At 42.6% G+C, this 26,258-nt stretch overlaps 2 protein-coding genes across 2 annotated transcripts; both read right to left on the reverse strand.

Moving 5' to 3' along the window:
* Positions 1-1,535: 1,535 nt before the first annotated feature.
* LOC132594452 (nuclear RNA export factor 2-like) lies at positions 1,536-8,656 on the reverse strand. The gene is made up of 18 exons (XM_070044662.1): positions 8,559-8,656; positions 7,945-8,023; positions 7,557-7,640; positions 7,338-7,442; positions 7,131-7,211; positions 6,923-6,992; positions 6,688-6,776; positions 6,461-6,568; positions 6,164-6,277; positions 4,334-4,369; positions 3,883-3,951; positions 3,744-3,799; positions 3,497-3,600; positions 3,329-3,391; positions 3,108-3,220; positions 2,970-3,012; positions 2,245-2,317; positions 1,536-1,707 (listed from the first exon to the last, which is right to left on the reverse strand). The coding sequence occupies exons 1-18, from the start codon at positions 8,654-8,656 to the stop codon at positions 1,536-1,538; spliced, it is 1,557 nt and encodes a 518-aa protein (XP_069900763.1).
* A 2,224-nt stretch (positions 8,657-10,880) lies between these two features.
* On the reverse strand, positions 10,881-13,562 carry LOC132594453 (melanoma antigen preferentially expressed in tumors-like). The gene is made up of 3 exons (XM_060292016.1): positions 13,273-13,562; positions 12,226-12,552; positions 10,881-11,394 (listed from the first exon to the last, which is right to left on the reverse strand). Exons 1-3 carry the CDS (start codon positions 13,560-13,562, stop codon positions 10,881-10,883), a joined length of 1,131 nt encoding a protein of 376 aa, XP_060147999.1.
* Positions 13,563-26,258: the final 12,696 nt, after the last annotated feature.

The raw sequence follows: 26,258 nt of genomic DNA on the forward strand, positions 1-26,258 counted from the left end.
TGAATGCATGTGCACATGTATGTGCACTATCATATTCTTCAATAGGGGTTTTGAGGGAGTACCCCTTGGGCCTGTTATATCAGGGGAGAACAAAAGGACCATTTCTCCAGGCCTAGAAGCCCACTGTCTAAAAGGGAGGCTGCTCCACTGTCCTCTAGAGAGGGCAAGGGATGGAACCTCATCCCCAAACTCCCACTTACCTGGATAGGTGATAGAAGCTATATGAGGAGGAGTTTGTCATCTGTGAAATGGGACTCATCTTTAACACAGAGCTGTCCTGACGGGTGAATGAGAAAACCTGGGGCTAAGGCAGGCATTATGGAAAGGTGTTTCTCATTGTTTCTCCTAATGAGAATATAGATATCTTTATGAAGGAAGCAAATCTCTCTCTGGTATGCCTTGAGTTCAAAGTTTTAACGACAGAAGGATCTCTAGCTTCTTGGGAGACTCAGAAGCTCCTAAGAGCTGCCCAACATCGTGCCTCTGAGCAGACCCTAACCCAGTTCCCCACGCTGGGAAGACAGGCTTGCCTTTGACTCACCTGGTGAGCTCAGTGAGAGATGGCACCAGGGCAGCAAGCCGTAGTGTTTGCCTAACTGCTGCTCCTGGACTGCTGCGCATGTTAATACGTTTATAGGAAAATTCTAGACCTGTCTCCCATTCAACAGTGCAGGGGTCCTCAGATCATGCGTCATCCAGCCACGTCACACCACAGTTTCAACCATGTGCTGCCTCCCTGTGAGACAAAAACCTAAAAAGTACTACCATTTCATTGAAATACAATTGTCCCTTCTTCCATTCACTAATAACTAAATATATATTGGGCTTAAAATTTATACTATTCCATTTGAGGTGTCTCATTAGCTCTGTAGTAGAAATAAGATAAGAAGGAAAATTAATATATGGGCAAATTTAAGAGTTACAAATGAGCTGAGATGGCTCCTTCACATTAGCTGTTAACTTGCTCAAGTTTCAAGGCACTAAAGATTAAATAATCCCTCCTTGGACCCCTCTTCCCCATTCAGCCACAAGCCTCTCTTTCTCATTGTCTCAGTCTCTCTATTTCCTTCTCTCTCTCTCTCTCTCATGATGAGATCTCATTTTCTGTAGATAAATATAGAAATATATAAACATGCTTAATAAATATGTAAACACCTACATAAGCAAACTTACAGGAAGATATGATGAAGGTGAAAACATTCAACGGTTACCTCTGGGAGGTATGTTTTGGGGTAATGATTTTTTTCCCCTCCACATGTACTGTGACATATACAGTGGAATGAACCTCATGCACACTCCTGAGCACCCAACTGCCTGTTAATACAGAAGCAGCAGCCATGAAATTAATAAAAATAATACAAGGCTGCTCAAAATAACTAGGTAGCTTTATATGTACCACGGATGAAATGTTCAGATTAAAAATGACTGAAATAAACAAGGAAAACAAATTACCTTCAAGTTCCCATTAATCACTCCTCTACTCCTCCCAGCTCCCTCCTATCCCCATGCAACCCCAGCACTCACTTCTGAGACCACTAGAGGTTCATCTCAGATGGGGTGGAGGATGCCTGCATGATGTCCTGCTGCTGCTGGGAGAGGGGGTGCATGGAGCTGGAGCTGGGTGTAGGCAGTGGGATGGAGAACAAACTCTGGGTCTTGCTGGGGTCGGCATCCCTCACAAACAGCTCGTCACTCACGATGCACAGACTGAAGGAAAAATGGGCCCTCAGACAACTGGTGGATGGACACCCACACCCCCAATACTGACTCTGCTCCCACTGGCACTCAGCAACCAGATTCCTTCCACGTCCCTCCTGTGTCTGTCTCCCAGGTTCCTTGACTGGTACCTCTGCCCCTCCCCACAGAGCCTACCTTTGGAGAGACTGTCTACCACCTTCACTCGATTTATAGGTTTATCCCCAACTCACGGGCAATTTCGCATTTACCCTTTACCACAGCCCAAGGGCTGGACGCTCTGATGCCCATTCTCAGAAGAAGACACTGAGTCACACAGAGGTCATGGGAATTGACCAAGGTCACACAGCGAGTGAGTGTTGTTTCAAGGAGAGAACCCATAGGCCGATTCCAGGCCCATACTCTTCTTAACCACTAGGCTACACTGCTCCTGGGATCTCCCTGCTGGCTTTCCACAATACTGAGTAAACCTAAGGTCTTTGCCACCACATTCCCTCGCCCCTGAGCCCAGGTGGGGATGGGCATTCCCGCCCACAACAGGGCTCTCACCTGCAGGAGCCAGCAGGGGTAGCGATGAAGGTCCGGGTGAAGGCATGCACACAGCCCTGAGAACTTCCTTCCACTTCAACAGCAAACAAACAACAGTACCCCTTAGAGCCACACGTGCTGTACATGCTCACATGGCGGTCCCCAGTCAGGGTGTGACTGGACACTCATGCTGAGAGGGCAATTGTTCACGGGGGCCAGGGTGTCGGGAATGGGGAGGGCAACTATAGGAGCAGTCTGCACCCAGTGACAGGGCCCCTGACGACCACTACACAAGTTCATGGGATGCATTTTTCACAGCCGCCCAAGACGTGGATACTACTACCCCATTTTGCAAATGAGGAAACTGAGACCTTAAGTAACAGCCCAAGTTCTCAGAGTAAGTATCTGGGTTGAGAGCCACCAAACGCCACAGCCTGTGTCCCCAACGCCCAGGGTGTGAAGGGCAGACAGGCATGGACACAGCTCAGACCTGGGTTGTCTGTGGGAAGCCTGAGGGCAGGAGAACACAGTGGGGAAGGGGAGGGGTGAGGAGGGGAGGGCAGGTGGGGAGGGGAGGGGTGGAAGGCAGGGAAGGGAAGGGAAGGGACAGGAGGGGGAGGGGAAGGGAAGAGAAGAGAAGGGGAAGGGAAGGGAAGGGGTCAGGGAAGCTAGGTGGTTCTGGGAGTGAGCCTGGCCAGGGGGAGGCAGCAGTGGGGCATCTGCGCTGGGGGTCTACACACACTCACCTGCCTTGAACACCCCGCAGATGGAGAAGCAGAGCATCGTTTCCTGAAAGGGAAGAGCCCAGGCGCCCAGTCACCACCTCCACCGCCCACCCACCTGCAGCTTCCTGGGCCCGCCCGAGGGAGAAAGCAGGTGCTCACTGTTTGGAACGTGTCCACCACTAAGGAGCTGAAGTCATGCTGAGTATTGGGCAACACACAGAGAGTGTGCACAATGACACGTTTTGTGGGCTTCAGCAGCTGGACCCGCAGGTCTGTGAGGGGAGGGGAAGCGAGCGAAGGTCAGGGGCTGCCACGCCCTGGGCCCTATGATTGACCCCTTCACCGCCCTTTCCCACCCAGTCTTCCCATCACACACTCACAGGGGTCCTTGAGCTTCTTCATATTCCTGCTGTACTTGAAATACTCGCACAAGCTGCTTCTAGGAGACAAAGAGCAACAGTGGGTGGTGGGTGTTTGCAGGAGCTGCCTGTGTCTGCTGGGGAGCCACACAGCCCAGGAGCACAGCCTGTGCTGTGATACTCATGGGGCTGGGTCCTCGGGGTGGAAGGGAATCGTCAGGGAGAAGCAGGCCTCCTCGTGATAAGCACCTGCGAGAACCTGTCTGTCTCCATAGTCATGGATCAAGTAGTACCTAAGGAGGAGCAACGAAGACAGTCTATCTCTGTGGTCTGGACCTCAAATGAGACTTGAAAACTCCCCTGAGCAGACCTGTGCTTAGGTGGCCTCACCTGTCCTAGACCTGCCCCCCTTGCTCAGCTTCCCAGAGATACTTACTGCTTCAGGAATTGCAGGACTAGACTCTTCAGCTCATCAGATCCAAAGTAGCTTCCCTGGAATCAAATGGCACTTGAGACTATGCAGTAGATAAAGCCTCCCTGCAACACCCCAAATGTTGTTTGATCCTCTTCCTCACCTTGCAGGGCTTTACTATGTAGGGAGTGTCAACGTCAACGGTCACTGGTGATAGTAACTCCTGGCCATCCTGGAGAAGGGAAGAGGAAGTCAGGAGTGGAGACCAGGGGAGTGGCCCTGGATGATCCGGGAAAAGGATGGGCCCAGGAGGGTGAGGGTCAGAGGTCACGTGTGAAAGGGCCCTGGAAATTCCATGGGAAAGCTTACAGTGGATGTCTTCATCATGAGGTCCTGGAAGTCTCTAGTGTTATATTCAACTTGTGTGTGTGCGTGTGTGTATTTATGGGTATTTTTCCAGCAAGTATATCCATGTCATTTTCAGGAGTCCATGTCCCCCAAAATGGTTAAGGTTCTGATGCTAATATGTGATCTAGGCAAGACCCAAAGGGCTTGAGGGCAGGTGCAGAGGCCACCGACATTCGTAAGAGACAATGATTTACGTAGGCACTTACCAGGCGTAACAACTTCGGGAAACATTCTCTGATGGCCTGTCCAAAACCAAAAATAGAGAAGAGGTGGTTGATGGTTCAAGGTTGCAATGCTTCCTTTGAGTTAAAACAGTAATACCATAAACAGAGATCAGTGTGTTCTGGCCAATCCAGCAGCACCCTTTGCCCACCTCTGCTCCTGATTTTAGGGGTTTTCAGTCCACTTGCCTGTTGAGCACTGAGCATCTGTCATCTTACTGTCTGAAAGGCACTGTCTCCTCATCTCTCTCAGTACCTTCACTTTAATATTCCTTCCCTCCCTCCCTTCCTCTCCTTCGCCTGGGTAGCTCCCACCCAGACTACTCGGACTCCCTTCTCCAGTGCCACAGGGACCAGCATTTCAAACCCGTGCTGCAGGGCTTCCGTCTCCTCCCTCCCTTCCTCCAGGGCCCCACTGAAGGCTGTGGGGAGAAGAGGGGATGGAGTGGGAGCCCGGGGCTCTGCTACCTCACTGGGGGTCCAGCACTCTGGCAAGACCCCGACACACCCCAGGGATGGCCCAGGATGCTGGGCCAGCGAGGTGAGCGAGGTGGGGCTCAGGGAGGGAGATGGAGGGGATGAAGACAGAAAGGGAGTGAAGGTAGGAAGGGAGAGATGAGAGAGACATAGGGGCACAGAGACAGGGGAGAGAAAGACAACAAAGGGAAGGGAAAGAAGCTCTCCCGTGGTCGGGGTCCGGGAAGAAGAGAGAAGAAAGGGGAAACGGCACACTTGTTGCGGCTCTTCACCTGCCCCAGAATCGCCCAGACACACCAGGTAGGAAGGGAAAATATGCACATGTTGGGCTGGGGGCCCACTGGATGCTGGCTGAAACTTTGTCACCTGTGTGAGCTCAGCCAGACTTGGGCATGGGAAACCGAGCAGCCATGGGGGCAGATCTTCCCCAGAAGGAGGAAAGGGTCAGGTCCCAGCTCAGTATGGGGCTGAGGATCCGTGGCCCCCTCTGATGATCACCGTCTTCTCTCCCGATGACCCCTGCACCTCTCTGAGTTGGTTCTTTATCTGAGGAATCATACCTGTCTCAGGCTGCCCAGGGCTCCTGTGAAGGACCAGGCGGGATGATGTGACATGTGCAGGGAGGGATGGGAAGTGCCCCTGAGAGGCCTGTCCTTCTCTCTCCTCTACCACCTCTGCCCTCTGCCTTCCACTCCTGCCTCGGGAAGCCCTCTGATCACTGGCGGGGGCCCACGTCTGGCCCCTTGACTCAGGGAGCCCTGCTTCTTCCCAAGGAGGGTCCAGCTCCTGGCACTGGGCCAGAAGAATTGATGTCATGACAGCAGCCACCCATGGCCTCAGCCCTCAGCATGGCACAGGAAAGCCCCCATGGCAACCTGGCGGAGGAGGGGGGATCCCTTTGGAGGAAGGGGAAGAGGGCCCCTCTCAGAACGGGGAGGCAAACCCCATCTCAGCACGAAGAAGGAAGGCTTCTCTCAGCAAAAGGCCCTGGACTGGAGGACCCTTCTCAGTCCAGGGCGCCAGCATCTGGATCAAGGCTGGTCGCTCCTGGTCCTGGTGAGGAGGAGAAGCCCTGCTTCCTGGGGCACACTCTTGGGAGGCCTTGCTGGAATATAACTGGGCACAGAGAGCTGGAAACAGACCCCAGATCGCCTGCAGAGGTGAGCAGGTCAGGGGAAGGAAACTCCTCACCGGTGATAGGCACAGAGAGAGCAGAAGGTGGGGCCTGTGATCCTCCCAGAAGACCAGGGCTGCCACCTTTGGCAAAGGGGCACTGTCACAGATAGTCTAGGCTCCCATGGGTGAAGGTCACCAAGAAGGGTGACAGGGTGTTCACACTGACCTTACATAGGTGGACTGGTCTGGGAAGGTGTCACACAATGGGTTCCCTTGCAGCCACAGCTCTTCAAGCTTCAGCCCTTGCATCTTGCTCAACTCCCACACAGACGTCAGCTGAGAAATATGGTGCGGAAGTGGGAAAAGGAATCCCAGGGAAAGAGGGACATCTGGATCCTTGCACCCCCAGACCCCTCCCTCCCACACAGGTACCTTCACCTGCCTCCTGTCATCACTCTGATGGTCACTAACATGCCGCCCCACTCTCAACCCAACTTTGACCTGGCTCCCTCTTCTCACCTCATTTTTGGAGAGGTTCAGGATCTTGACCGTGGGGGCCATCTGTATAATGTCAGACAGGCCATCCAGCTGGTACAGTTTGTTGCTGCTCAAGTTCAAGGACAACAGCTTTGGGGCAAGAAGAGGTGGAGTGAAGGTTACTATCTAGGACCTTGGAGGCAAATCTGCCCTCCACTCCATCTCTTCCATCCCCTACCCTAATACCAGCACTGGGCCTACACCCTCACCTCAGGGAAATACTTTTCGATGACCTGCAGGGTGGCAGCCATGCAGCTTCTTCGATTCAGAATTATATCAATATCATAGCCCACCAAGTCTTCAGGAAGGAGAGGGGAGGGAATAGGATGGCTGAGTGGGGTGTGGGGCCAGCACCAGCCCCTCCCCACGTTACCATCCCTAAGTCTCCCTCCAGGAAGACCCCTCTGCCCTCGCCCGCCCTAGAATTACTGCTGTCAGCCATACCTGGGTCAAGGCGGAGCCTCTGGAGGTCAAGAGCTTGCTGGGAGACATCAAATCGTTTGCTCAAGGTCAGCTGTGGAGAGAGAGATGGAGAGAGCCGCTCTGAGGCTCTTGTGGTGGCAGGGAAATCGGGGGCGAGGGGGACGGGGGACTGGAAGAAGGAGAGGTGGGTCTGAGCGCTGGCACACAACACGCCTTGAGTCTGCATTACCTTTAGCTGCTCCATTTCTTCTGGCTTCAACTTATACCACACAGTGTAGGGAATAGCAGAGTGGCTGACAAAGACAGGTATCTGCAGGAAGAGGTGGGGTAAGCACCAGGAACTGTAGTTCGGAACTGTAGTTGCAAAAAGGAAAAACAGCCCCTGGCCTGTACTCCTTCCTCAGGACGAGGTACACGTAACGCCCTCGACACACACCTTTCGGCTCTCCTCGTCACAATTCTTGTAGCTGACATCCATCAGAGCAGAGGCAGTGCTAGCTTCCTGGACAAAGAACCGAGCCCCATTTTGCATAAAGTGGAACTACAGGGATTGAATGCAACAGCAATAGAATCAGAAGCCAACAGACCCTGCTGAACCAGGTCTCTCTCTCCCCTTCCCTGTGCCCACGCGTCTGGCTTCGGCATCCTCTCTTACGTCCACTGGAGTGAAGGGGACACTGCAATGTCTCTGGATTGAGTTCATTAGCCATGTCCTGTCATACTTTATCCCATAAGGAATCTAAGGATGAAAAGAAGCGATGGGAGAGAGGACAGACAACAGGGAATTTAGGCTGGAGGACGAACCTTTTCCTGTTCTTTTCTGGCCTTCTACTAAGCTTTAAAGGGCTTCTAAAAAAGGGTCCACTGGCATGATTTCTTATGGGTGTGCATAATATGGATTTCCTAAATACTCTTTCTTTCCAGTCAAACTCTCTTCCAAATAATCAAGGTGTCAGAAATGATCTTCCTTTTATAAATTTCCAGGAGATCCTACCCAGTGCAGACACAGCTTGCCCCTCAGACAAGGTCTCCAGAGGCTCAACCCTCTTTTTTCTCAAGATTGCTTTGGCAATTCGGGGTCTTTGTGGTTCCATATAAAGTTTTGGATTCTTGGTTCTAGTTCTGTGAAAAATGGCATGGGTATATGATAGTGATTGCATTAAATCTGTAGATTACTTTGGGAAGTATGGACATTTTAACAATATTAATTCTTCCAATCCCACAGCATGGGATATCTTTCCATTTCTTTGTTCATCTTCAGTTTCCTGCATCAGTGTTTCATAGTTTTCAGATAGGGCTTTCACCTCCCTGGTTAGGTTTACTCCTAGGTGTTTTATTTTTTTCAATGTGATTTTAAATGGAGTTTTAAAAAAATTTCTGTTGGTGATATTTCACTATTAGTATATAGAAATGCAACAGATTTCTGTATGTTAATCTTGGATCCTGAACGTTTGCTTAATTCATTCATTAGTTCTAATAGTTTTTGGGCGGAGGCTTTAAAACTTTCTATACAAAGTATCATGTCATCCACAAAGAGTAACAGTTTTACCTTGTCCCTTCCAGTGTGGGTACCTTTTATTTCTTTTTTCGTCTGATTGCTGTGGTTAAGACTTCCAGTACTATGTTCAATATAAGTGGTGAGAGTGGGCATCCTTACCTTGTTCCTGAATTTAGTGGAAAGTCTTTCAGCTTTTCGCCATTCACTATGATGTTGGCTGTGGGTTTGTCATAAATGCCCTTGTCGTGTTGGGACATGTTCCCTCTATACACACTTTGTTGAGAGTTGTTGTCATGAATGGATGTTCAATTGTGTCAAAAGAGTTTCCTGCCTCTATTGAGATAATCATGTGATTTTTATCTTTCATTTTGTTGATGTGGTGTCTCACACTGATTGATTGGCAAATGTTGAATCATCCTTGTGACCCTGGAATAAATCCTACGTGATTTATGGTGTATGGTCCTTTTGATATATTGTTCGATTTGTTTTGCTAATATTTTGTCCAGGACCTTTTCATTTGTATTAATCAAAGATATTGCCCTGTCATTTCCTTTTTCTGTAGTGTCTTTGTCTGGCTTTGGTGTCAGGATATCGGTGGCCTTGTTGCATTCTTATTTTATGATGTCTTTGAAATGCCATGTGTTATCATATCAACAAAGCAACAACATATACAATTCATTTAACACGTTTATCTTTCTAAGTCAGAAATGCAGTAGCAAAATGGAGGTAACAACAAGTTATTAACTATTTTTATTAATTATTAATTAAGTTTTACATTATTTTCTCTGTTTTTGAAATGCAGTTTATCACTTCAACATGTAAGCAATAAGAAAAAAATAATTGTAAAAAATTTCTTACTGAGTCTTTAAAATGTGTGTGCTATCATTTCAACAAGGAAACAATGTAAGCAACATTCATTACTTTTACATTCTTCTTTCTTACTAAGTCTTTAAACTACAATCTGTTTTCATTTCAACAATGAAAATGCAATCTGTTTTCATTTCAACAAGGAAACACTATACACAAAATACTAATTATTTTTTCCATTCTTTTCTGTTATCGTTGATATTTTCTGTGTTACCATTTCAACATATAAACAGTAGGAACAACCTATTAATTAACTTTATTTTCTCTCAATTAGTCTTTGGAATGCAATGTTTTATCACGTTGACATGTAAACATATAAACAGGTAATTATTACAACATTTTTTCACTAAGTCTTTGAAATACAATGCTATCATTCTAACATGTAAGTATATAAAGAATTTAATTTACATTCTTTTATCTTTACTGTCTTTGATATGCAGTATGCTATCATTTCAAAATGTAAACAATACACGTAAATTATCAATTAGTTATTCTACATCCTTTGTTTCTTACTAACTCTTGGATACACAGAGTGCATTCAACACCTAGGGTACATCACATTTGAGAGTAGCCAAATTTCTAGAGTTCAGAAGCCACATATGGTTAGTGGGCACCATACTGAGCAGTGCAACTCTAGTGGAAGGGCAGAGGGAGCAAATACATAGGCAACAATGTGTACCATGAAGGAAATACACATGGTACCTTAAGAAAAAGCAGCCGCAGAATCAATCTACTTAAATGGGGAAGTAAGAGAAAACCTATCTGAGGACGTAACATTTGAGTCATAACCTGAGCCCTGAGCAGCTATCCAACAGCATAAAGAGGCCATTATCATTTGAGCAGACTACGTAAGGGGAAAGAGTGAAAAAAATACTGCGTTATGGGGGAATAAATAATTTCCCAAGTCCTCTAAGAAAGAGTAGAGAAACTGATAAATCATAGGAATGTCTACACTCTGAGTGAGATCAGGGACTTTATCTTTCTTAGCATCTGGAAAAGTACCTAAATCATAACAGATACTTGGTGAATGTGTGTGGAATAAGGAATAACTGAGCCAGGGGTCTGAGACCTGGGAAATCAGGTAGCAATATGCTGATGAAGATACCAGTAGGTAGTTGACATTGTTTGTTTGTTTCCTTTTAGTTGCATATCGTTTCTCATAAGCCACCTGAGGTAATCAGAAACACAAGAAGTTTGCAGGTCCCTAGAGGGTAAAATTATTCAACAACTACCACCTCTAGGAAGAGTTTCAATTGATCTGACTTGTGTCAAGTGCCCATAAATGGATAAGTGAACCAATCAGTGTGGATAAGGAAATGATGTACCATGACTGGGTCAGCTTACGTCACATACCCAACACTGTGGTTAGCAACCAGAGGATGTAGAGGGCAGTGGGCAAGAGATCCAGCGGACCTTTCAAATTCCTCTATTTCCGTTTTAAAGTTCCTCTTTTATAGAGATCAGTTTACATATCCAGCGTTACTAACCCCAGTTTCCTAGAACAGTAGAACTTTACATATGTGTCTCTACAAACTTGGGCTTCAGGCAAAAAAAAAAAGTGAATGCTTTCATGGCCACACATCAGTGTTGAAACACCTCCCTGTGCTGTGGAAATCACTCTGAACAACTGACCCATTTCATGTCGTTCCTCTGTGCCCCGTGCAGCATCGCTTCCAACTGAGCCTGAACTTCAGCAAGTTTCTGTCGGTCCAAACGGTCATGAAAAATCCATTCCTCGTAGCAATGGACAGGGACAGGATAAATCACATGCTTCAGCTTCATCAAGGAAGTCAAGTGCTGCAGAAGGCTCTTGAGCACAGGCATTGTAATGGGATTGAAGGCAAAGCTAAGGACATGGAGCTGAGTACAGTGGCTCAGGGCTGGGATGACGGCAGAGAGAGTAGAATCAGTTATCATACAATTGTTTATCACCAGATGTTGCAGGGTGCTTGAGACCTTCTCCAGCAGAGCCTGGAAGGGCTCATAAACTTCTGAGAAGATGTGGTTGTTACTGAGACTCAATACCCTTAGGTGGGTGGCCTGAGAGCTCTGGGACAGGACAGTGACATCTCTGTGAGAAAGCTGACAGTGAGGTAGATACAGTGAATCCAACTGAGGTGGCACAACTCTACAGAGAGAAAAATGTAAGGTTATTTCAGAAGAATGAGGGCAATGAGCCCCAAATTTTAGGTACCTAAGGCTCTAGAATAAACTACTGTGTTCATGGTTTGCAATAAGTGGTTAACAATGTGGACTTTGGGATCAGACTTTATAGATTTGTGACCCTGAGAAAGTTACTTTACCACTCTGAGGTACAGGGTTTTAATCTTGAAAACGTGCACAGCAGTCATTATTATACAGAACTGTGGGAAAGATTAAGTGAAGAAATTGCATGCACTTAGTATATACGACATAATCTGTGTTGGATCTGATTCACTTATTTGGCGAGGATGCGTCTGGGAAAACAGCCAACTGAGGGTTTCCTTTGACTAGTACCAGATGACAAGCTCTCCATTCAGGGTGTAAGCCTGGGGGGAAATACAGGAGCAATATTATCTGGCAGTGTTAACTATTGGGGCCCATCCATGGACATGTGCATTAGTCCTATAGCTTAATGCTTCTCCATCTGAATGCCTCCCCTTCCTCTCTAGAGATCTGTAAAGTCCAATAGGAGAAGGACTGAGTCTTTCACCGATATATTTACAGACATCTTTTAAGGTCTGCCCACGGTCACTGAATGAACAAATGAATGAATGAACACAGCTTCCTTTTTTAACCTCATCTGCTGCTCAACATAAGGTACCCCTCTCTCCCCCAGCTATGTTCAAACTCCCAGCAGTGCCTATGCTGAGGCAAAGAGAGAAATGGGTTACAAGGAGCTTAGGAAGATCCAAGCATGGTCTCTTCTGTGTTAACAATGAGGTGATGAGGGAACCCAGGTTCCTCCCCACCCCCTCACCTGAGCAGTTTGTGCAGTTGATCTGTGAGGCAGAAGAAAGACAAGCTCAGCTCCTGGAGATGGTCCAGCCGCCCAAGGCAGAGGAGAAAAGATCTGAATTTCCTTCTATTATAAGTTTTAAAGGGGATGTTACACAGAGTAAGGCTGTTCAGGTGGATCATCTGAGCCAAAAGGGTGACGACTTCACTCAGATTAGCCTGATCCATTTCCAGGTTCTCAATGCACCCCAGATCCAGAAACTGCAGGATACTTTTGTGCCCAGACATTCTATCGATTTGCAAATCTCTGCAGCAGACGTGCAAGGACCCAACATTCTGCTGAATCTTACTACAAAGGAAAGAGAGGAATTGCTCTGTTCTCAAGGTACTATTGAGGGAAATATCCACTAGTAATTCCATGGGTTCCTGAGCTGACTGAGGCTCAGACCCAGAATTACCAATCCCGAGGCACATGACTCTATGCTGAGCTTCTTCTATCTTAAGGATAGAGTGCTGAGAGTAAATGCATGACTTAAAACAGAAAGGGAATGCGGTCCCAATCTCAGAGCATATTGTCTTACAGACCAGGTCACGTCTTAAATCTAGGATCCTCAGTTTGGGCCCCCTGTAAGGAAAGGAAGAGACAGAACACATGAGAGATAGCTGATTTTAATATAACCCAGCAAGATCAATGATGAGAAGCAGGGACAGAACACTTTAACCCTGGTTTTCACTTCATTGCCATTCACCAAGAAGTTCTTTCCACACAAATGCAGCGTCTTTCATCCTTTCCCCACCCCCTCCTTCACCTCCGGTCTTTCCCTGTCTCAATGCCCATATTCCACTTTTGTGTAATCGCACTCAAATCCATTCATAAATCCTCTATTCTATAATCAATTCTATAAGGCAATACAGTCCCAAAGGTGACCCCAAGTGCTGACCGACAGCTCTGCAAAGACTGCAGTATTCACCACTGGCTACTGTTGGGAGACCGTTAGGTATTCCCCTGCCCCAGGCTACAGCATACACTCCTGCTTACTCCCTGTGTCTCTACTGGTCATAGTCTTACCAAGAGGAAGAGTTCTGGGCAGGGAGGATCTGCAGACCATCAATCATGGCTTCCAAGATGTCATAGTATGACTCTCGTGTGTTCAGTGACCCAATATGGAGACAGCGAAAAGGCCAAACCCTCACCATTGCCCTTAGGATCGTCTTATGCCCACCCAAGAAGGCAGCGTTGAACAATGGAACAAAGAGGTCTCTTGGGATTTCGTCCAGGGCATGGATAGCTGCAGGCTCATTATTCAGCAGACTCTTTGCAGCAAGCTCAAGGAGGGCGACAGTGGTCTTTTGGTCCATCTTCAAAAACCTGCTTCAGAGTGGAGAATATTTAGAAATCCTGAGAAGATATCTATAGTCACTTGTTTGCTTCCAGGGTTCGCTATGGACAAAATACTTATTGAATAAGTATGTGGTGAACCATAGGGCCAACTCAAGTGACCTATACTATAGGAATAGAATGAAAATGGACTTCTGTGCAATTTAATTATATATGTGTCCACACACATGCATGCGCGCGCACACACACACACACACACACACACTTACATGAGATAAAATGCCGTTAGAAATCAGACGTAAGTTAGCAGAAGACAATGCTGACCACTTAGCTGCCTTCCTCAAATTATTTCCTCCTGAGGAGCTTCAAGATGGCAGAAGAGTAAGACGTGGTGATCACCTTCCTGCCCACAAATACATCAGAAATACATCTACATGTGGAACAACTCCTACAGAACACCTACTGAATGCTGGCAGAAGTCCTCAGACCTCCCAAAAGGCAAGAAACTCCCCCACGTACCTGGGTAGGGTAAAAGAAAAAAGAATAAACAGACAAAAGAATAGGGATGGGACCTGCACCAGTGGGGATGAGCTGTGAAGGAGGAAAGGTTTCCACATACTAGGAAGCCCCTTCGTGGGCGGAGACTGCGGGTGGCAAGAGTGGGAGCTTCGGAGCCATGGAGGAGAGTGCAGCAAGAGGGGTGTGGAGGGCAATGCGGAGAGATTCCCTCACAGGGGATCAGTGCCAACCAGCGCTCACCAGCCTGAGAGGCTTGTCTGCTCACCCGTTGGGTGGGCAGTGGCTGGGAGCTGAGGCTTGGGCATCAGAGGTTGGATCCCAGGGAGAGGACTGCGGTTGGCTGCATGAACACAGCCTGAAGGGGGCTAGTGCACCATGGATAGCCGGGAGGGAGTCCGGGAAAAAATCTGGAGCTGCCGAAGAGACAAGAGACTTTTTCTTGCCTCTTTGTTTCCTGGTGCACGAGGAGAGGGGATTAAGAGTGCTGCTTAAAGGAGCTCCAGAGAAGGGTGCAAGGAAATAGTTAATCAAATCCAGGAAGCACAGACAGTCCCATACAGGATAAATCCAAGAAGAAACACGCCAAGACACGTATTAATCAAACTATCAAAAATTAAATACAAAGAACAAATATTAAAAGCAGCAAGGCAAAAACGACAAGTAACACATAAGGGAATCCCCATAATGTAAACAGCTGATCTTCCAGCAGAAACTATGGAAGCCAGAAGGAAGTGGCAGGACATATTTAAAGTGATGAAAGAAAAAAACCTACAACCAAGATTACTCTACCCAGCAAGGATCTCATTCAGATTTGAAGGAGAAATTAAATGCTTTACAGACAACAAAAGCTAAGAGAATTCAGCAGCACCAAACCAGCTTTACAACAAATGCTAAAGGAAGTTCTCTAGGCAAGAAACACAAGAGAAGGAAAAGATCTACAATAAAAAACAACCCAAAACAATTAACAAAATGGTAACAGGAATATACATATCGATAATTACCTTAAATGTAAATGGATTAAATGCTCCAAGCAAAAGACATACATTGGCTGAATGAATACAAAAACAAGACCCGTATATATGCTGTCTACAAGAGACCCACTTTAGACCGAGAGACACATACAGACTGAAAGTGAGGGGATGGAAAAAGATACTCCATGCAAATGGAAATCAAAAGAAAGCTGGAGGAGCAATTCTCATATCAGACAAAATAGACTTTAAAACAAAAACTATTACAAGAGACAAAGAAGGACACTACATAATGATCAAGGGATCAATCCAAGAAGAAGATATAACAATTGTAAATATTTACGCACCCAACATAGGAGCACCTCACTACATAAGTCAAATACTAACAGCCATAAAAGGGGAAATCAACAGTAACCCAACCGTAGTAGGGGACAGTAACACCCCACTTTCACCAATGGACAGATCATCCAAAATGAAAATAAATAAGGAAACACAAGCTTTAAATGATACATTAAACAAATGGACTTAATTGATATTTACAGGACATCCCATCAAAAAACAACAGAATACACATTCTTCTCAAGTGCTCATGGAACATTCTCCAGGATAGATCATATCTTGGGTCACAAATCAAGCCTTGGTAAATTTAAGAAATTTAAAATCGTATCAAGTATCTTTTCCAACCACAACACTATGAGACTAGATATCAATTACAGGAAAAAATCTGTAAGAAATACAAACACATGGAGGTTAAACAATACACTACTAAATAACCAGGAGATCACTGAAGAAATCAAAGAGGAAATCAAAAAGTACGTAGAAACAAATGACAATGAAAAGACGATGAACCAAAACCTATGGGATGCAGCAAAAGCAGTTCTAGGAGGGAAGCTTATAGCAATACAATCCTACCTCAAGAAAGAACATTTCAAATACACAACCTAACCTTACACATAAAGCAATTAGAGAAAGAAGAACTAAAAACCCCCACACTTAGCAGAAGGAAATGAATCATAAAGATCAGATCAGAAATAAATGAAAAAAATTAAGGAAATGATAGCAAAGATCAATAAAACCAAAAGCTGGTTCTTTGAGAAGATAAACAAAATTGATAAACCATTAGCCAGACTCATCGAGAAAAAAAGGGAGAAGACTCAAATCAATAGAATTAGAAATGAAAAAGGAGAAGTAACAACTGACACTGCAGAAATACAAAGGATCATCAGAGATTACTACAAGCAACTCTATGCCAATAAAATGGACAACCTGGAAGAAATGGACAAATTCTTAGAAATGCACAACGTTCCGAGACTGAATCAGGAAGAAATAGAAAATATGAACAGTCCAATCACAAGCACTGAAATTGAAACTGTGATTTAAAATCTTCCAACAAACAAAAACCCAGGACCAGATGGCTTCACAGGCAAATTCTATCAAACATTTAGAGAAGAGCTAACACCTATCCTTCACAGACTCTTCGAAAATATAGCAGTGGGAGGAACACCCCCACACTCATTCTACGAGGCCACCATCACTCTGATACCAGAACCAGACAAAGATGTCACAAAGAAGGAAAACTACAGGCCAATATCACTGATGAACATAGACGCAAAAATCCTCAACAAAATCCTAGCAAACAGAATCCAACAGTACATTAAAAGGATTACGTATTATGACCAAGTGGGGTTTATCCCAGGAATGCAAGGATTCTTCAGTATATGCAAATCAATCAATGTGATACACCATATTAAAAAACTGAAGGAGAAAATGCATATGATCATCTCAAGAGATGCAGAGAAAGCTTTTGACAAAGTTCAACACCCATTTATGATAAAACCCCCCAGAAAGTAGGCACAGAGGGAACCTTCCTCAACGTAATAGAGACCGTATATGACAAATCCACAGCCAACATCATCCTCAATGGTGAAAAACTGAAACCATTTCCACTAAGATCAGCAACAAGAAAAGGTTGCCCACTCACACCACTATCATTCAACATAGCTTTGGAAGTTTTAGGCACAGCAATCAGAGAAGGAAAAGAAATAATAGGAATCCAAACTGGAAAAGAAAAAGTAAAGCTGTCACTGTTTGCAGATGACATGATACTATACATATAGGATCCTAAAGATGCTACCAGAAAACTACTAGAGCTAATCAATGAATTTGGTTATGTAGAAGGATACAAAATGAATGCACAGAAATCTCTTTCATTCTTATACATTAATGATGAAAAATCTGAAAGAGAAATTAAGGAAACACTCCCATTTACCATTGCCACAAAAAGAATAAAATATCTAGGAATAAACCTACCTAGGAGACAAAAGACCTGTATGCAGAAAATTATAAGACACTGATGAAAGAAATTAAAGATGATACAAATAGATGGAGAGATATACCATGTTCTTGGATTGGAAAAATCAACATTGTGAAAATGGCTCTACTACCCAAAGCAATCTACGGATTCAATGCAATCCCTATCAAACTACCACTGGCATTTTTCACAGAACTAGAACAAAACATTTCACAATTTGTATGGAAACACAAAAGATCCCGAATAGCCAAAGCAGTATTGAGAAAGAAACACAGAGCTGGAGGAATCAGGCTCCCTGACTTCAGACTATACTACAAAGCTACAGTTATCAAGGCGGTATGGTACTGGCACAAAACCAGTAATATAGATCAATGGAAGAGGATAGAAATCCCAGAGATAAACCCACGCACATATGGTCAACTTATCTTCAATAAAGGAGGTAAGAATATACAGTGGAGAAAAGACAGCCTCTGCAATAAGTGGTGCTGGGAAAACTGTACAGCTACATGTAAAAGAATGAAATTAGAACACTCTCTAACACCATACACAAAAATACACTCAAAATGGATTAAAGACCTAAATGTAAGGCCAGACACCATCAAATCCTTAGAGGAAAACATAGGCAGAACACTCTATGACATAAATCACAGCAAGATCCCTTTTGACTCACCTCCTAGACAAATGGAAATAAAAACAAAAATAAACAAATGGGACCTAATGAAACTTAAAAGCTTTTGCACAGCAAAGGAAACCATGAACAAGACAAAAAGACAACCCTCAGAATGGGAGAAAATATTTTCAAATGAAGCAACTGACAAACGATTAATCTCCAAAGTATACAAGCAGCTCATGCAGCTCAATATCAAAAAAAACAAACAACCCAATCCAAAAATGGGCAGAAGACCTAAATAGACGTTTCTCCAAAGAAGATATACCGATTGCCAACAAACACATGAAAGGATGCGCAACATCACTAATCATTAGAGAAATACAAATCAAAACTACAATGAGATATCATCTCACACCAGTCAGAATGGCCACCATCAAAATATCTACAAACAATAAATGCTGGAGAGGGTGTGGTGCAAAGGGAACCCTCTTGCACTGTTAGTGGGAATGTAAATTGATACAGCCCCTATGGAGAACAGTATGGAGGTTCCTTAAAAAACTAAAAATAGAACACCATACGACCCAGCAATCCCACTACTGGGCATATACCCTGAGAAAACCATAATTCAAAAAGAGTCATGTACCAAAATGTTCATTAGAGCTCTATTTACAATAGCCAGGAGATGGAAGCAACCTAATGTCCATCATCAGATGAATGCATAAAGAAGATGTGGCACATATATACAATAGAATATTACTCAGCCATAAAAAGAAACGAAATTGAGTAATTTGTAGTGAGGTGGATGGACCTAGAGACTGTCATACAGAGTGAAGTAAGTCAGAAAGAGAAAAACAAATACCGTATGCTAACATATATATATGGAATCTAAAAAAAAAAAAAAGGAAAAGGAAATGGTCAGAAGAACCTAGGGGCAAGATGGGAACAAAGATGCAGACGTACTAGAGACTGGACTTGACGATACGGGGAGGGGGAAGGGTAAGCTGGGACCAAGTGAGAGAGTGTCATGGACATATATGCACTACCAAACATAAAATAGATCGCTAGTGGGAAGCAGCGACATAGCACAGGGAGATCAGGTCGTTGCTTTGTGACCACCTAGAGGGGTGGAATAGGGAGGGTAGGAGGGAGGGAGATGCAAGAGGGAAGAGATATGGGGACATATGTATATGTATAACTGATTCCCTTTGTTATAAGGCAGAAACTGACACACCATTGTAAAGCAATTATACTCTAATAGATGTTATAAAAATATTTTCTCCCAAAAGGATACAAACCAATAAGAAGGAAAATGTACATCTACACAAAAGCCACACCCTCATCATTACTTTAAACTGGAGAAGGCCAAAAATTCAAAAGAATTGTAAGTAGAAAAAGAACAATCATGAATCCTGGCATAAGATTTGTCACACTCCCATTGCTAGGCTTTGTGGAAAACAAAAGACAGGCCAAGAAAAGCTGCCAAGAGAGAGGAAAGAAGATGGAAAAGGGCTGAAAGCTGATCTAAAACTACAGCAGAAGGACTAAGCCCAGAATAAATCTAAAAATACCAAAAAGGTGTCCTAGAATATGAGAACCCGGACTACAGGGAAGGCACTCCAAAATCGGAGCTTATGAAGGGACAGGGATGATTTAAAGTGCAGTCTTTGAAAGATATAACTCTTAGGGAAGAATAAAGGCAAAGAGTTAGGGAGAAGCATCCGTTGGTGCTTGGGTAATGACGGAGAAAATAAACAAAAGGGGAAAATTAAGGATCTTGCAAGACATAAGAGAACCGCAAAATCAGAGCACTCAGGACTTCTCCCTTCATCACCAAAACAAACAAACAAAATAAAAAGGATATGGACTTTGCCATACTAACAAAAAAAATCACATTATTAAATTAGGAATCTTGTTGAAAAAACCAATATCATACAGATGAACAGAATGAAGGGAATTCCATACCAAACTTTGTAAAAAAAAAAAAAAGATGAATATACAAAAGTGCATACATATTAAACAACCATGAAGGAGAAAAAGACTGGAAGTCAACACTCCAAACAAAATTCATTACACTCTAGCAAGCATTGGAGGATATGAAACCCACCTTAAATAGGATATTTAAAAAAAATCAAAAGACAGAGATTGACTAAACTGAAAGGCTGAAGCAAAGATTTTATAACCAACTGGGGTATCCTTTAAATATCACAGCCTACAGAAAAAGCTTTTCAACTTGTAGAAACTTAGGAAATTCTGCAGCCCTTCGTAAGGAAGCTACTAGAGCAGGGGTCTGCAAACTGGCCCACTGAGCCTAATCCAGCCGACTGCTTGATTTTGTAAATAACGTTTTATTCGAACAAAGCCATGATCAATCATTTATGTATTGTCTATGAATGCTTTTGCACTACAGTAGCAAAGTTGAGTAGAGTGACAGCGACACTGTGACCCAGGAACTTACAATATTTCCTATACTTCTCTTTACAGAATGTTTGCCAAGTAATCTAAAAGAGGAACTGGGATTGTGATCCCACTGCGATGAGAAGGAAAACTTCACCAAAATACCCAATGGTGAGTATTTTACATACAATAGTAAAATCAAGGTGGAGGAAAGGGGAGAAGACTAATGTACAAAAGTTTTATGCTGTGAAAAAAAAAAACACAGAAACTGTGCAACTAAAAATGAGAGAAGGGATAGAAGTAGAAGAAAATAGAACAAACTTTTTATCATAATGCAGTAGGAGAGTGTTAAATGATACTGGAGGAAAAAATGCATAGGCCAGCGAGTAAAGTGTTAAGAAAACAGGTGGTTCAGGATGATTTTAAGAAATCATTAAACGTGACCAATAACATGTCTTAATGATAAAAGCCAAAACTCACAATGAAGATATAACCCTTAAGAATATTTATGCACCAATAACAAACAAACATCTTTATAAAGCAAAAATGCAAGGAAACGTAGATAAAATAATAATAATAACAGGAAACAGTAACAGTAGGAGATTTAATACACCAAACTCAGTCTAAGGCTGATCAAGTCATACAGAAAAAAGAGAAAGCTAATCAATAATGTTATATAGGGAATATATTCTTGTCAAAAATGGATAATAGGGCTTCCCTGGTGGTGCAGTGGTTGAGAATCTGCCTGCTAATGCAGGGGACACGGGTTCGACCCCTGGTCTGGGAAGATTCCACATGCCGCGGAGCAACTGTGCCCATGAGCCACAACTACTGAGCCTGCGCGCCTGGAGCCTGTGCTCCGCAACAGGAGAGGCCTTGATAGTGAGAGGCCCGCGCACCGCGATGAAGAGTGGCCCCCGCTTGCCACAACTAGAGAAAGCCCTCGCACAGAAACGAAGACCCAACACAGCCAAAAAAATAAATAAATAAATAAATAAATAAACAAATGTGGGGTTTAAAACAAAAAAAAGAAAATAATTTACAATTAATACAATCATAAATAGCATGTAGGTCAAATAATAAAGCATAATTAAAATTAGTAAAATATTTTTAAATGGATCATAATTATCTCACAGAGATTAGATAATTAATTTCTATAAAGTAGAAATAGTACAAACAATCCTCTCTAACCCCAATGCTATAAAAGTTAGTAACAAAAATTGAAAACAGAAAGGCCTTTCCACCTGAAAAAAATTTTTAAAGCTTCTCTTAAAAACTGTTGAATATAAGAAGAGATGCAAACTGAAGTTGTAAAGAAATTTTTTAAAAGATTGACTGAAAAACTACATATTGGCATCTAAGGGATACATTTAGAGCAGTGATCTGAGGCAAATTCACACAGTAGGCACTTTTATGAGTAAAAATGGAAGAATGAAGATTAATTAAAGTATGGCCTCAAAAAATGAAGAAAAACAACTAGGAAAAAAAGAACAACTAAAGAAAGCAAAACGTAAAAGCAGAAATGAATATGATACAAAATAGAAAAACGAAATCTTGTTTTTCAAAACAGGCAAACCCCTAGCTGGCTTGATGAAGGAAGAAAGGGAGAGATCACACATAGACAAAATAATAAAAGACAAAGGAGAAATAATCATTGAAACAGAAAAAGGAAGAGATTACTTTGCCAACCTCCATGCAAATAAACTTGAAAATCTATATGAAATAGGTAACTTCCTAGATAAATACAAATTACCAAAATTCTGATTCTAGTGTTAGAAAGCTTAAATTAGGCAATTTTCATAGAAGAAATAAAGTTATTACAGCAATACCCCCAAGAAGCACCTTGCTCAGATGGTTTTACAGGAGAATCCTAGTAAACCATCAAAGATCAAATAGTACCAAAGCTCTATGAGTTACGTAAGAACATTAGAAAGGAAGGAAACTTCCCTAACTTCTTATATGAAGCCAGTAGGATGCTAACAGGTAAAAGGTAGATACCAAAATACTAAATAGAATATTAGCAAACATCCAACAATACATTTAGAAACTAATATACTGTGATCAAGTGCAATTTATTCCATTAATACAAGGCTGGCTCTATATTAGGAACTCCATTGATATCATTCACCATCGTCATATAATTAAGGACAAATATCATATGATTAAAACCACAGATGCCAAACAAATCTTTGGGAAACTTCAACACCCATTCATGTTAAGAAAAGAAAAACCTCAAGAAGTGGGAAAGAGGGATGCATTCTTAAGATGATAAAAGATATATAATTAATTCCTCATGCAAGTATTTTATTTAGTGGGGGACTACCAGAGGTTTTCCAATAAGCTCAGGAATAAGAAAAGTATGCCCATTATATCATTCCTGTTCAGTCTTCAACTACGAGCATTAGTCAGTTGACTAGAGAAATCAATTAGATTTCTGAGAATGAATAACAAGAAGTAAAGCCACCTCTGTGTGCAGATGATATTACCGTACACTTGAAAAGCCCTATAGAAACAATGACAGATTGAGTAAAACAATAAGAGAAATCATCAAGGTAGTAGGATATAGAGCGACATACAAAAGTCAATGGTCTTTGTGTACACACACACACACAGCTGGAGGACACTTTAGTAGAGAAAATTCCATACACAATAGCAAAAACAAAGCTTAAATGCATAGGAATAAACTTAATGAGAGCAGCTATGCAAGGACAATTTTTAGACACTCCTGAACGACATAGAAGGAAACTTGAATAAGTACAAAGACATTGGTCAATGTTCTTGGATAGAATAACACAACATTAAGAAGATGTCAGTTCTCCCTAAACTAATGTATAAATTTAATATACTCTCAAAAATACCAGCAAATGTTTCTATGGAGTTAGATCAATGGATAATAAAATTAATATATTTTTTAAAAATCATGCAAGAATAGCCAGGATATAAGTGAAAAAGAAAACCTGTAAATGGGGAGTAATGATACCAGACATTAAAGCATGCTATAAAGCCTCGGTAATTATAACACTGTGGTACTGGTACATGAGTAGACAAATAGTCCAGTGAAACAGAATAGAAAACCCAGAAAAACGAGAATAATATATGGAAATTTCAGTATATGATGAAAGGGCATTTAAAAGCACTGAGGCAAAGATGGACGTTCAATAAATGATGCTGGAACAAATGAGACATCTGGGAAAAGAATCAATGTAGATCCATACCACACACCATACACAGAAATAAACTGTAAACGGGTTAGGAATCTAAACAAATGAAACCATAACAAAATCTTTAAGAAAATATGGCAGGACTCTGCTTTAACCTCAGCGTAGGGAAAGGCTTTCTAACTGTGACTCAAATTTCCAGAGGCAATGAAAGAAAACAATGATCTATGTGACTACGAAGGATTTTTTTAATGTACAGCAAACACATCATAACTAAGTCAAAAGGCAATTGACAAACTGAGATAAAGTATTTGCACATGCCTCACGGACAAATGAATAATAGTCCAAGTATATACAGAACTCTGAAGTATTGAAGGACAAAAGGCTAATATTTCTACAGAAAAATGGGAAAAGATATGAACAGATAATTCACAAAAAATATATAAAACAGTCCTCAAAATATAGTCACACTTTCTCATAATTAGACAAGTGCATACTAAGACAATGCCGAGATATCATTTCTCACCTACCACATCAACAAAGGTCACAAAAGTAGGGCAACATGTTCTGTTAGTGAGTCTGTGGGGAAACAGTCACAGTATCTAGTGGGAGTGAAAACCAGTACAACCCTTCTGGAGAGAAATTTGGAAATACCTAACAGAAATACACATGCACTCAACTTTTGGCCCAACAATACTACTGCTGGGAATAAAACTTGAAGATCCATTTCCGCCAACACAAAAATACTTATGCCTAAGGTTATTCACTGCAGCATTGTTTGTAGTTGCAGAATGTTGAAAACCAGTTAAATGCCCCTACATATGTCAGCCGAGTCCAATGCAGCTGTATAAAAAGAGAAACAAAAACAAAAAAACAATGAAGCCCTCTATGGCATAAAGAGTTTTTTTATGGGATGCTGTTAACTGAAAAAGGAAAAGTGCAAAGGAGCATTATAAAATGCCGTCCTTCATTTAATAAACAAGGGAATATAAGAACACATATATGTATCAGTTCATTTGTGCAGAGTAAATACAGGAAAGATTAAACCAGAAGCTAACGAGATTGGTTATCTACAGGGGGAGTGTGGGAAATAAGTGGCGAATGGGAGGGGCTTAGAAGGCATGAGGAAAGAGTGACACTTGTCTAATAGATGTTTCTGTGCAGCCCTGACTCTTTGAATCACAGTAATATTTCACATACCCCAGAATTAAATAAAAAATTAAAATCAACTAAGATGTGGGGGGGAGGCAAAGTCAAATACAAACACCAACAAATTAACCTAACTATATTACAAATGAATGTCTTAACCACAGCTGAAGAGGTGAGAAAGAAAATAGCTAAGCTAAGCAACTTAGGGAAATAGTAGTTCTTTGACTGCATCCTCTGAGGCCTAAGACATAAAGAACTGTACACAAACACAAGTTATCAAATCTGTTTCTAACAGGCGTATTGGGTAGCCTTTCTGCAAGTACTTCATGTATATATCAGGAATGAACAAGTAAGTAAATATTGAAGATAAGGAGAGCCAGGTGAGACAAAGAAGTTACAAACAAGGCTACAATGGATTAAAATAAGAAGTATCAGTATGAGCTCCTGGCTTTCAATATCTATACATATAGCTAGAGAAATTGAGAAGTATCTGTAAGCATGAGTATATACATACAATATATTTCCTTCATTTGTGGATGGAGAGGGAGGACTTAGCAGCAATGAAACCGCAACAGCAATGAACACACACTGAGATATTGGTTTCCAAATGTCATTTTCCAAGAAAAGGAAGCATGGCTCTTTGCAGAAGTGTTTTGATTTCAGGGCCGTGGTGGGGACAAAAACACAAGATGAACAGGAATACCTTACAATGCCAGCAAGGAAGTACACAAAAAAGGATCAGGTCATGCTGAAAGAACACAGACCCCACCAAAAGGAGCTTGCAGTCACCAAAGCTGGAACAATTCAAGAAACTAAATAATGATTTAATTTGATTATAAGTCACAATATAACATAGTTATTCATGATTCAATACTGACAAATAATTTGATTAGTTATTTGATTCAATAATTTGAAATAAAACAAGTTTTATCAACAATTTGAAAATTTATAAATAAGTAAATGGGGGAGAAAAGACAGTTCTTCAGAATTCCAGTGAACCAATGTAGTAGGAATAAGGAAATAGAAAGTCACCATTAAGTCATAATTGTTGTAGGCAAGGTCAACAGATGGATTTTAAAAGTCGTGAATAACAGTCTGAGAAGAAATAGGATATTTTCATAGTCTGAAAGTATTTCCTACACGATATTTATTACTTACAAATAGGAAAACAGTACTATTACAATGGAGCAACACAGTTGTCCCTACCTTAATCAAGTGTTGCAAATGAATATCATCATTAATACAACATATGGACATCATGTACCCCCTCACATGATGCTTGGAGCAAGGAACAGAATCGCTTTTGCAGCGCCGTGGTATAAGACCTAAAGTTAAGGCACAGTGACATGTATGCCTTGACATTTGGGGGAAAACCCAGAGGGTCTCAAATGGACTAACCACAAGTACCCATTCCCCTTTTGTGCTGCCGGGAAGAAGGTCCCCTAGCCAAAGAACCAGCCTTATCATGGGAACTAGCCACAGTGCCTGCTCGCCCCTGACTATCAGGTTTCAGTTCCCTACCAGCTCACAGAAGTATTCAAACAAGCCAATCACATCCTCCCATGTGAACCAAGGGTCACCTCGTCCTCTTGCTACTACAGACTGCC

Source organism: Globicephala melas, chromosome X, assembly GCF_963455315.2.
Source record: "Globicephala melas chromosome X, mGloMel1.2, whole genome shotgun sequence".
Classification (NCBI taxonomy): domain Eukaryota; kingdom Metazoa; phylum Chordata; class Mammalia; order Artiodactyla; family Delphinidae; genus Globicephala; species Globicephala melas.